We start from the raw sequence: 12,463 nt of genomic DNA on the forward strand, positions 1-12,463 counted from the left end.
GTGAGGACGCGGGAAAGTCGACCGCTGCCGCGCTGCCGCCGACTCCGCTGCCACCTCCTGCCGAGGTGGATTTCCGGAGTCGACGGCAGAGCGATCAGGGATCGATTTTACCGCGTCTTCAGTAGACGCGGTAAGTCGATCCCCGATAAACCGATTGCTACCCGCCGGATCGGCGGGTAGTGAAGACAAAGCCTAAGTGGTCTTGGTGCCACTAGATGGGACAGAGTGTGGGTGTGGTGGTTACATGTGCACAAATGTAAACCGTCTGCCGGGGAGGTCAATGGAAGAACTCCTATAACTCAACACCCTAGCAAGAGGGTGTGCTCTGGAGGTGAGTGAGCCCCACACCACACCCCCACTACATTATTTTTTTAAAACAATCAAAAGCCAACCATGATTCTTGTGTTACAGGCTGAGAGACTTGGTGACAGAGAGGTTAAATGACTTACCTAGTAACTCAAAGTCCTGTGCTGTAACCATTACATCATGTTTGCTTATTTCCCATATATCTCTGCAAGTGTGCAGGGCCAGCAAAAGGAAGATCCTAAGAGCAATAAAGAAAAGAACATAAGAACTCATTCGATGCAGTCAATACAAAGTGCAGTTTAGGGTGGGGCCTGGCTTCCTGCAGCGTGCTGTTATTGTGTTTCCAGGTGTGTTGTTCATAATTTGTTTCACTGTGAGTTTAAAAGGAGAAGGGGTAGCAGAGTTCTTTATGGCTGGTTTAGGCCCTGATTCAGGAATGCACAGAGGCATGTGCTTTCCTGAATCAGGGCCTTATTTGCTATTTGCCTCCATTTCATACAAAGTGAAGGGGTTTTATTAATGAACAACAACAATGCTTGAGGACCCGAAAGGGAAAGGCTGAAAGTAGTAATTGGGCTGCGGCTGGCCAAACAAGCACATGGGAGCTAATCATCCCAACGGAATCCAAATCTCCTATTCCCAGCACAGTGACAGAAACACAAGACCGGCCTTCGTCTCAGTGGGCCCAATTCTGATAGCCTTAGTCCCATGACAACTGCCTTGCTCCATGAGTAGCGCCAGTGAAGTGGATGGGCCTATATGTGGAATAAGCGTGAGTAATGAGATGGGAATCTGGACCAATATATATGATGCCAAATTGTCATTGGAAATTCCATGAACCATAAGGAGGGGGAGGAATTGTACGTGTTGCTCCACGCATAACTAGGAGTGATGAGACACTAGTGGCAACAGAATATCTAAGGTGATGAGCAGAAAAAAGAACACTGTTAGTGACGTTTATGTGGTGGAATAGCCGCCAAAGGGAATGGAGGAAAATCCATTGCTTGGTCCATTTAAAAGTAGGTTGAATGAAATACTAAGGGGAACAGTCCTACAAAGGCAAAGGAATGCTAAGATGAACTAATAGGTCTTTCTGTTGCTAATTGCTGCACTGTGAATCTGTGATTGACTGTGTCTCTGTGACTTGACGCTTGCTAGATAAAACAGTAGCAATCTCTTTAAAACAGTCATCCAGAAGGGAATTATGTGAGAGCTGTCAAGTGACAGATTTGCGAATTAAACTTTAAATGGAGTTTGGATATGCAATTAGTATTTCTGACATGTTACCCGCTTTTCTCTTTCCTCTGCAGCTAAAGTCCTCGGGCCAGATCCTCAGCTCCAATAAAGTGGTGTAGCTGCATTGCCTGCAGTGGAGCTACGCCAACACACCCCAGTGGAGGATCTGGCCCTCAGTGTCTAGCATAATCTGTTTAACTGGTTTCAGAGTAGCAGCCGTGTTAGTCTGTATCCGCCAAAAGAACAGGAGTACTTGTGGCACCTTAGAGACTAACAACGAGACTCCAATGAGAAACTGCTGAACTGGAGTTAATTTGCAAACTAGATACCATTAACTTGGGCTTGAATAGAGACTGGGAGTGGCTGGATCATTACACAAATTGAATCTATTTCCCCATGTTAAGTATCCTCACACCTTCTTGTCAACTGTCTGGAATGGGCCATCTTGATTATCACTACAAAAGTTTTTTTTCTCTTGCTGATAATAGCTCATCTTAATTAATTAGCCTCTTAGAGTTGGTTGGGCAACTCCCACCTTTGCATGTTCTCTGTATGTGTATATATATCATATGTATGTATGTTCCATTCTATGCATCTGTTGAAGTGGGCTGTAGCCCACGAAAGCTTATGCTCAAATAAATGTGTTAGTCTCTAAGGTGTCACACGTACTCCTGTTCTTTTTAACTGGGTATAATCCCAAAGGATCCACTTGGAGGGTCTCCTCTGGGCATGGTTTCCCCCTCATGCTAGGGGCATGAGCACATACGATTCTGGGGGCTCAGACATGGTATTACCCCCACCCATTCCCAAAGATGGAAGAAAACAGTGGTCTTAACAAATGTTAATTAGTAAGGGCACGATTCGAGAGGAGCAGGATCCAGTTGTAGCTGGATGGCAAATGAGATCTTTTGGATATTAATTTATAAGGCAGTGATGCAGATCCAGAGGGAACAGACGACTGGAGATTTAATAATGCTGTGCAGTTCCAAAATTGCCTTTCTTCCAATCTTTCCCAAAGATTCTATGAGTATTGTGGGAAACGGAGGCACAGAGGTTTCTGTAAATATTTGTAATTCTAATATTGTTTCTATATTTTGATTATTACCAACTCATTCACATTGTTCAGAGCCAGCGCAGGAACACAACAGCTACAAATGTAGGGCTTAATCCATGCCTTGGTTTGACAGGTTTGGTGCAGGCAAGGTTAGATACCAGCATGCCGTTGAATGCAAGGACATAGCACCCCATAGCCCAGTTTTTTTCAAAGTTCGGGTTGCGACCCAATACTGGGTCGCGACCCGAAAGGCCCTGGGTCGCCTTGCTCAGCGACCCAGCGGCTCTGGTCAGCACTGCTGACCGGGACGTTAAAAGTCCCGTCGGCGGTGCTGCCCAGCTAAGGCAGGCTAGTGCCTACCTGCTCCGACACCGTGCTGTGCCCCAGAAATGGCCAGCAGTGGGTCCGGCTTCTAGGCAGGGGTGCCATGAGGTGGGGGGGCAGTGCCTGCGGGCGAGAGCTGCACGGAGCCACTTGTGTGCCTCCGCCTAGGAGCTGGACCTGCTGCTGGCCACTTCTGGGGCACAGCGCGGCTCGCGGTGCCAGGACAGGTGGGAAGCCTGCCTCTGCACCCCGTCTGCACCGCAGACCGGGAGCCGCCGGAGGTAAGTCCACACTCCAACCCCACACCCCAATCCCCTGCCCCAGCCCTCAGCCCCCCAAACCTGGAACCCCTTCCTGCACCCCAAACCCCTCATCCCCGGCCCCACCACAGAGCCTGCACCCGCAGCCCAGAGCCCTGACCCCCTCCCACACCCAACCCCCTGCCCCAGCCCTTAGCCTCCCCCCAAACCTGTAACCACTTCCTGCAACCCAACCCCTTCATTCCTGACCGCACCCCAGAGCCTGCACCCCCAGCCCAGAGCCCTGACCCCCTCCCACACCCCAACCCCCTACCCCAGCCCTGAGCCCCCCCAAACCCAGAGTACTTTGTATTTACCTTAATTGAATTAAATCTTGTTGAATTCAGACAAATTCTCCAATTTGTCAAGATCATTTTGAATTCTAATATAGGTTCCCAAAGTGCTAGCAACCCCTCCCAGCTTCGTGACATCTGCAGGTTTTGTAATATGAATATTCTCCACTCCATTATCCAAGTCATTATTGAAAATATTGACTAGTACCAGACGCAGGCCTGACCCCTGTGGGGTTCCATTAGATATGCCCTCCCAGTTTGACAGTGAATTATCGATAACTATTCTTTGAGTACAGTCTTTCAACCAGTTGTGCACCAACCTTATAGTAATTTCATCTAGATAATGTTTCCCTAGCTTGCTTATGAGAATATCATGTGGTACTGGGTCAAAAGCCTTACTAAATATAAGATATCACATCTACTGCTTCCCCCTTGTCCACTACAGAGGTAGTCCTGTTGAAGAAGGAAATTAGATTGGTTTGGCATGATTTGTACTTATAACATATTTTCCAGGTGATAGCAAACTGATTTGTTTGAGTATTTTAGAGGTATCGAAGTTAGGCTGACAGGTCTATAATTCCCCGGGGTCATCTTTGTTCAACTTTTTAAAGATAGGTATGATGCTTGCCCTTCTGCAGTTTCCTGGGACCTCTCCTGTCCTCCAGGTGTTCTCAAAGATCATTGCTAATGTCTCTGAGATTGCTTAAGTACCCTATATGAATTTCATCAGGCCCTGCTGAATTGAATACATCTAACTTATCTTAATATTCTTTAACCTGCTCTTTCCCTATTTTGGCTTGTATTCCTTCCCCTTTGTTGTTAATATGAATTGTCTTGAGTATCTGGTTACCATTAAGCTTTTTAGTGAAGACTGAAACAAAATGAGAGGGGTAGCCATGTTAGTCTGTATCCACAAAATCCGGTGGCACCTTAAAGACTAATAAATTTATTTGGGCATAAGCTTTCATGAAGTGGGTTTTTTACCCACGAAAGCTTATGCCCAAATAAATGTGTTAGTCTTTAAGATGCCACCGGACTCCTCGTTGATTTTGTGAAACAAAATAGGCATTAAACACCTCCACCTTCTTGAGGTCATCGGTGATTAGCTCTCCTTCCCTGCTAAGTGAAGGGCCTACACTTGTCTTCTTCTTTCTCTTGCTTCTAAGGTATTTAAAGAACCTCTTATTGCCTTTTTTGTCCCCTGCTAGATGTAACTCATATTGTGCCTTAGCCTTTCTGATTTCGTTCCTACATGCTTGTGACATTCTTTTGTATTCCTCCTTAGCAGTTTGTCCATGCCTTGCACTTTTTGTAGGATTCCTTTTTAGACTTCCAGGTCATTAAAGAGCTCCTGATAGGGCTATATTGACCTCTTACTATTCTTCCTATCTTTCCTTCTCATCAGAATAGTTTGCAGTGGTGCCTTTAATACTGTCTCCCTGAGAAACTTCAAGCTCTCCTGAACTCCTTTTTCCTTTAGATTTTTTGCTCATGTGACCTTACTTACCAATTCTCGGAGTTTGCTAAAAGTCTGCTTTTTTAAAGCCCATTGTCCTTAGTCTGCTGTTCTCCTTCCTTACCTTAGAATCATGAAATCTATCATTTCATCATCACTTTCACCCAAATTGCCTTCCATCTTCAGATTCGCTCCCAATTCCTCCTGGTTGGTCAGAATCAATTCTAAACTGTTGTCCCCGGTACATTCCAAGAACTTATCGGAAATTTTGTTTGGCTGTATTTAAGTCTCCCATTATTATGAGCTTTTGTGTTTTGGATATTTCGGTTTGTTCTAGATATGCCTCATCCACTTCCTCTTCCTGATTTGTGATCTATAGTAGACCCCTATCGTGATGACATCACTATTTTTACCCTTTTTATATTTACCCAGAAACTGTCAACTGGTTTGCCTCCCACCTCCTTCTGGTCCTCAGAACAAGTATATATATTTTTGATGTAGAATGCAACACCACCTCTCTTTTTACCCTACCTATCCTTCCTGAACAAGCAGTACCCCTCTGCACCAATATTCCAGTCATGAGACTTATCCCCCCCAAGTCTCTGCAGTGCCAATTAAGTCATAATTTAGCTTATGTACTAATACTTCCAGTTCATTCCCCAAATTCCATACATTTGTGTATAGATGTCTAAGACGTTGAGCAAATTTGCCCACTGATTTCTCTCTTGTTACTCCTATGACCCAATTGTAATTTTCCGTGTCCCCCTCCAACCCTCTGTTAAGGTCACTTTTTTTTTTTACATGTGCCTGGGGGCTTTTTGTCACCTGCCCCCTTTGAACCTAGTTTAAAACCCTCCTTCCTAGGTTGGCAAGTTGGAGTACAATAATGCTCTTCCCCTGCTTTGCATGTGAGCTCGCCGGCAGACTTTCTTCCTTGGTATAACAAGATGCAGCTACCTGCTCTAATTAATGCTTTTGTTTGAGGCAATATTTCATCGCGTCTCCAAATCAAATCAGCTTTACCCTTATCTACAGCTAGCTGGCTAGAAATCCCGTAATCAGCCCCTGCCTATCTTCTTAAAGCCCTTAAATCTGGCGGCTGTGAGCTGAAATGCCTTCCACATCTTTAATCTCCTTTAATAATGTTTAAGTCTACATATGCTAGACTGTTACCAATTAGGGATCTTGAGCAGTGATATTTTAATAGTCTCTTTTGCAGTGTTTAAATAAAGCTTCCCCGTTCACCTCTCATGTAAAAGGTATGTGTGATCCCTGTAGCTTACAGTGTTGCAGGGAAATGAGAGCCATGTCCGGGAGGAATTCTTGCTGCCAGTTGTGAATGATGTATGACATTCAAAACGCCAAGCCCTGTGCTTGGGGAACTCGGGCAGTGCTGCTGTGTAACCATTGCTCTGCTCAGCTGTGTACTTCTCTGCACCGGCACGTAATACTCAGACACGGCCAGGAATGGCTGACAAGCCCACATATGAACGGAGTCAAGTATCAGAGGGGTAGCCGTGTTAGTCTGGATCTGTAAAAAGCAACAAAGAGTCCTGTGGCACCTTATAGACTAACAGACGTATTGGAGCATAAGCTTTCGTGGGTGAATACCCACTTCGTCAGACGCATGTGAATGGAAAATCAAAACATTGTAACACATCCCTCACTACCTGGGATATCACAGTATTCCTAGTTCTGCACCTTACGGCCATTTAGAACTCCATGACGACAGCAGAGATAACCCCCAGGTCCTTTTCCAAAGCACATCCCCCAGCTTCTTGAACTAAATGAGAATCTCCATCAACTGTCTGCATGATAGGGCTCATGAGAGGGCTCAAGGGGGGAGGGATAGCTTGGTGGTTTGAGCATTGGCCTGCTAAACCCAGGGTTATGAGCTCAATCCTTGAGAGGACCCATTGGGGATTGGTCCTGCTTTGAGCAGGGGGTGGGACTAGATGACATCATGAGGTCCCTTCTAACCCTAATATTCTATGACACACGGTTGAACAATCCAGCAGAGGGCAGTTGTTTACATTCACACCAGCCAGGTTATTCCAGAACTATGTGTGACAGATCAGCTATTGTCTGTCAAGAAAGAATCTTTCATATAGATGGATTTTATTGGGAGATAGGGAATTATTGAGAAGATGGGAGCTTTACAGGTTATGGCTGAAAGAGACTGGCAGGTTAACTCAGAAAAGCAGGCACCAACTCCTAGGGAAAAATCCTTTAACATGCAAATGAGTTTTACTCTGACCAAGGTTTATGCTAAGAAAGCTTATAAATTATTGCCTGTGCAAGATCAAACACATTTTGGCAATGCTGGAAGGCAACTGGAAAAGTAACTACGCTCTAGGGAAGGGGGCTTTCATAAAATATGGTGTATAGTAGCTACTGTACTGGAGAGATTGTTTTAGCTCCCTAGATATTGCACCTAAGCAAATATCATATGAATACAAGTCCTTTCCCCAAGGCAGAGGGAACCTTTGCATTTAAAAGATCTCTTAGAGCAAGAAGCCTGTCTCCTCCAGACTTCCTACCAGAGCTACTTCAAACACTTAGAGGAAAAGTAGCAGTTTGAATTGGTGGTGTTTTTTTCTTTAATATCCGTATTGCATTAGCACTCACAGAAAACCACACCCAGCCACAGAACAGGACTGAGGCTCCATTGTGCTAGGCACTGTACAAACACTTGCCAACGTGGCCCATGCCCTGAAGAGCCCCACAAATGCAACAGGGCATTTTTACTCCTGGGGAAATTCTGCACAACTGCAGCGCAGCAGAAAAATGCCCTCACTGTGCCCCCCACCCCTTGCAGATTCTCTTTGCTTCCTTGCAGAAAATGGTTCCTGTGGGGAAGCAAAGAGAAGCTGCACCAGTACTCACTCACCCCTCCCCAGCAGCTTGGCCCTCAGACTTTGTTCAGGCAGTGGGGAAGGGGGAGGGGAAGAGAGGTAAATCACTGAGGGGAGGGAGGTCTGGGGATGCCCCGGCCGCCCGGGGATGCTAGTCCCAGCTGGGCGGAGGGGGTGAGGAGGAGGATGGAGATGGAGTTCCCTCTCCCCCTCCCCTTCCCTGCAGGGAGCAGCCAGGGCTGGGTCAGATCAAGCCCCAGAAACTTCCCCTGGCTGCAGGAAGCTCTGCACTGCAGGAGGGGAGGTTGTGGGGAGGGTGGGGGGGCTGAACCTCGGGAGGGGAATTGGGGGCGGGAGGGTCCGGATGCACGGGGTTTGGGCAGACAGGGGCAGTGACCCCATCACACATCCGGACCCCCCCCATCAAGCCCCCTCTGCATCAGGAAGCCCCCCACTGAGTCCCCCAAATCCCCATCCTGCCAAGCCTCACCCCCTGCATCATGAGCCTCCCACACCCTGACTCCCCCACCCCATCAAGCCCCTCCCCCAGCCCCCACACACTGAGGCCTAACCACCTTCACCTGGACTCCCCTGCAGAGTCCCATTCTCCCTGCACCCAGAACCTTGCACCAAGCCCCTGTGCATCCAGATTCCCCCCACCGGGCTGCCTGCTCCCAGACTGTGCCCCACAGAAACCTGGTACTCTTGAGTGAATTCTGCACCAATTTTTTTTTATATTAAAATTGCAAAGATCTGCATATTTTAATTGTCACAGAAACAATTTGGTAATTTATTTCAAAATATTTGTCAGCAAACAATTGAAAATGGTGTGATTATATTGTGTTATGTTGACAAATAAAATATGCAGAATTTTAAAATATTGTGCGAAGAATATTTACTTTTTTTGGCGCAGAATTCCCTCTGGAGTAGCATTTTTCACACTCATACACTAGTGTGGCTGCTGTTCAGGATCGGCTCCAGTAGATGTCACTCTTCCCTCTGAGTCAGCATTCTGACTGAGTTCTCCGGATGTTGCTCGGCTGGAGGTCCTGTGTTTTGGAGGAGACTTGAAACTGAGGTCCCTGTCTACCTATGTATTTATAACATGGTATCTGAGGGCTGAGCTCTCCTGGTTATTAAAGAGCTTATCATACTATTTGGCCAAATTTCAACGAACAGTTATGTTCTGTCTCCCTAAATGCTCCATGCAGTTTCAATCAGACACAATGGCCTTCTCCAATTCCTGTCCCATTCTGCCATGTAAGTTTGCAGTGCGTCATTCAATAGCTGTTATATTCCACCACAGAGAACTGCATTTCAGTGGTGCATGAAAAGATTCATGCACCAATGAAACAGGGAGTTTCGCAAGGGAGTTCTCCAGGTGAAGGAGGAGCTAATACAGCATCTGTGGGGTAAGTGACTGTCTGTAGTGTGTGTTTGTTTGTGTTTGGGGGTTACTTGCTGTGTGCTGAGCTTGTGTTTGTTTGGTTGGTTGTTTGAGGGACCGTGTGCTCTGGCTGGCAGTTGGAGGCAGGTTTGAAAGCTCGAAGCCTCTGGTAATTGGCTGAGCCTTACTCAGTGGGCGGGGCATTCACTCAGGCCAGGGCTTTATAAAGCCGCGCACAAGCGAACAGGGGCTGCTAACAGGGAGTTTCGCAAGGGAGTTCTCCAGGTGAAGGAGGAGCTAATACAGCATCTGTGGGGTAAGTGACTGTCTGTAGTGTGTGTTTGTTTGTGTTTGGGGGTTACTTGCTGTGTGCTGAGCTTGTGTTTGTTTGTTTGGTTGTTTGAGGGACCGTGTGCTCTGGCTGGCAGTTGGAGGCAGGTTTGAAAGCTCGAAGCCTCTGGTAATTGGCTGAGCCTTACTCAGTGGGCGGGGCATTCACTCAGGCCAGGGCTTTATAAAGCCGCGCACAAGCGACCAGGGGCTGCTAACAGGGAGTTTCGCAAGGGAGTTTAGAAGGGGAGTGGGAAGGGAGTGGGAGTCCCTCGCCAGCCGTAACCCCATCCCCGTGGCCCCCCCCTAAAACCTATAAACCAAACCACATTCCAAAACTTCCTTCTGTAAACCACCCTTTCACTAACTAGGATACAATGCAGGCAGAAGCCCAGCAGCAGAGTGGGGGCTATCCAGTTTATTGCACCGACTGTTGCATGTATGATTACCTGCCCTGTGGGCGGGTGGCGTATGTGTGCAGTCGGTGCAAGGAGCTCCTGGCCCTCAGAGACCATGTACGGACTTTGGAGGCCAGGGTGGCGGAACTGGAGGAGCTGAGAGAGGCAGAGAGGTATGTTGATGAGGCTTTCCGGGACACTGTAGAATTGTCCCACCTCCGCTTAGACAGCACCTGTGCTGTTAAGGAGGAAGAAGGGCCCAGGGAAGTAGAGCAGTCAATGGGAGCAGAGGGAAACTTTCCCATAGTTGGGACCCTCCTTCCAGATGGTTCTGGGGTTGCCTCTCGCACTGAGGTTGCCTCTCCGGGGGAGGGAACTCCAGTTTCTAGGAAAAGGCAGGTGTTAGTAATGGGAGATTCGATTATTAGAAATGTAGATAGCTGGGTCTGTGATGACCGGGAGAACCGTATGGTGACTTCCCTGCCTGGTGCGAAGGTTGCGGATCTCTCGAGGCATCTAGCTAGACTTATGTGTAGTGCTGGGGAGGAGCCGGTGGTCGTGGTACATGTAGGTACCAATGACATAGGGAAGGGTAGGAGAGATGTCCTGGAAGCCAAATTTAGGCTGCTAGGGAAGAGACTGAAATCCAGGACCTCTATGGTGGCATTTTCAGAAATGCTCCCAGTTCCACGCGCAGGGCCAGGTAGGCAGGCAGAGCTTCAGAGTCTCAATGCGTGGATGAGACGATGGTGTAGAGAGGAGGGGTTCACGTTCATTAGGAACTGGGGAAACTTCTGGGATGGGAGGAGCCTATACAGGAGAGATGGGCTCCACCTAAACCAAAGTGGAACCAGACTGCTGGCACTAAACATTAAAAAGGTTGTAGAGCAGTTTTTAAACTAGGAGATGGGGGAAAGCCGACTGCTGCAGAGGAGCGTGTGGATCGGACACAGACTTCCCTTAGGGGAGAGTCTGATGATAGAGAATCTCCAGGTTATAGTCAGGAGCAGAGGACTGAAAAGTATAATGTAAGGGCCGGATCAGATGATAAACAGCCACATAAAAAAGAATCTGGCACATCAGAAAAAGACAGGCTAATAAACAGGGACAAGTTTTTTAAGTGCTTGTACACAAATGCCAGAAGTCTAAATAATAAGATGGGTGAACTAGAGTTCCTTGTGATAAAGGAGGATATAGATATAATAGGCATCACAGAAACCTGGTGGACTGAGAGCAATCAATGGGACACAATCATTCCGGGGTACAAAATATATCGGAAGGACAGAACAGGCCGTGCAGGGGGAGGAGTGGCACTATATGTTAAAGAAAGTGTAGATTCAAATGAAGTAAAAATCTTAAGCGAATCCACAGGTTCCATAGAGTCTCTATGGATAGAAATTTCATGCTCTAGTAAAAATATAACATTAGGGATCTATTATCGACCACCTGACCAGGACAGTAATAGTGATGATGAAATGCTAAGGGAAATTAGAGAGGCTATCAAAATTAAGAACCCAATAATAGTGGGGGATTTCAATTATCCCCATATTGACTGGGAACATTTCACTTCAGGACGAAATGCAGAGATAAAATTTCTCGATACTTTAAATGACTGCTTCATGGAGCAGCTGGTACGGGAACCCACAAGGGGAGAGGTGACTCTAGATTTAATCCTGAGTGGAGCGCAGGAGCTGGTCCAAGAGGTAACTATAGCGGGACCGCTTGGAAATAGTGACCATAATACAATAGCATTCAACATCCCTGTGGTGGGAAGAACACCTCAACTGCCCAACACTGTGGCCTTTAATTTCAAAAGGGGGAACTATACAAAAATGAGGGGGTTAGTTAGACAAAAGTTAAAAGGTTCAGTGACTAAAGTGAAATCCCTGCAAGTTGCGTGGGCCCTTTTTAAAGACACCATAATAGAGGCTCAACTTCAATGTATACCCCAAATTAAGAAAAACAGTAAAAGAACTAAAAAAGAGCCACCGTGGCTTAACAACCATGTAAAAGAAGCAGTGAGAGATAAAAAGACTTCCTTTAAAAAGTGGAAGTCAAATCCTAGTGAGGCAAATAGAAAGGAGCACAAACACTGCCAACTTAAGTGCAAGAGTGTAATAAGAAAAGCCAAAGAGGAGTTTGAAGAACGGCTAGCCAAAAACTCCAAAGGTAATAACAAAATGTTTTTTAAGTACATCAGAAGCAGGAAGCCTGCTAAACAACCAGTGGGGCCCCTTGACGATGAAAATACAAAAGGAGCGCTTACAGATGATAAAGTCATTGCGGAGAAACTAAATGGATTCTTTGCTTCAGTCTTCATGGCTGAGGATGTTAGGGAGATTCCCAAACCTGAGCTGGCTTTTGTAGGTGACAAATCTGAGGAACTGTCACAGATTGAAGTATCACTAGAGGAGGTTTTGGAATTAATTGATAAACTCAACATTAACAAGTCACCGGGACCAGATGGCATTCACCCAAGAGTTCTGAAAGAACTCAAATGTGAAGTTGCGGAACTATTAACTAAG

At 46.6% G+C, this 12,463-nt stretch overlaps 1 protein-coding gene across 2 annotated transcripts in view; it reads right to left on the minus strand.

The window, feature by feature from the left end:
• The window catches only part of LOC135874250 (uncharacterized), a 42,598-nt gene that overhangs the window by 11,116 nt on the left and 19,019 nt on the right, over positions 1-12,463 (minus strand). Inside the window, exons 2-3 of one of the 2 annotated variants that reach the window (XM_065399031.1) lie at positions 6,252-6,499; positions 450-544 (exon numbers count right to left, since the gene is read on the minus strand). In XM_065399031.1, coding sequence (XP_065255103.1) covers positions 450-544; positions 6,252-6,499 — 343 coding nt within the window. The remainder of the gene's footprint in view (positions 1-449; positions 545-6,251; positions 6,500-12,463) is intronic. The other variant, XR_010561144.1, reaches the window with a different exon arrangement.

The sequence above is a fragment of the Emys orbicularis genome, chromosome 2 (genome assembly GCF_028017835.1).
Source record: "Emys orbicularis isolate rEmyOrb1 chromosome 2, rEmyOrb1.hap1, whole genome shotgun sequence".
In the NCBI taxonomy this organism is placed as follows: domain Eukaryota; kingdom Metazoa; phylum Chordata; order Testudines; family Emydidae; genus Emys; species Emys orbicularis.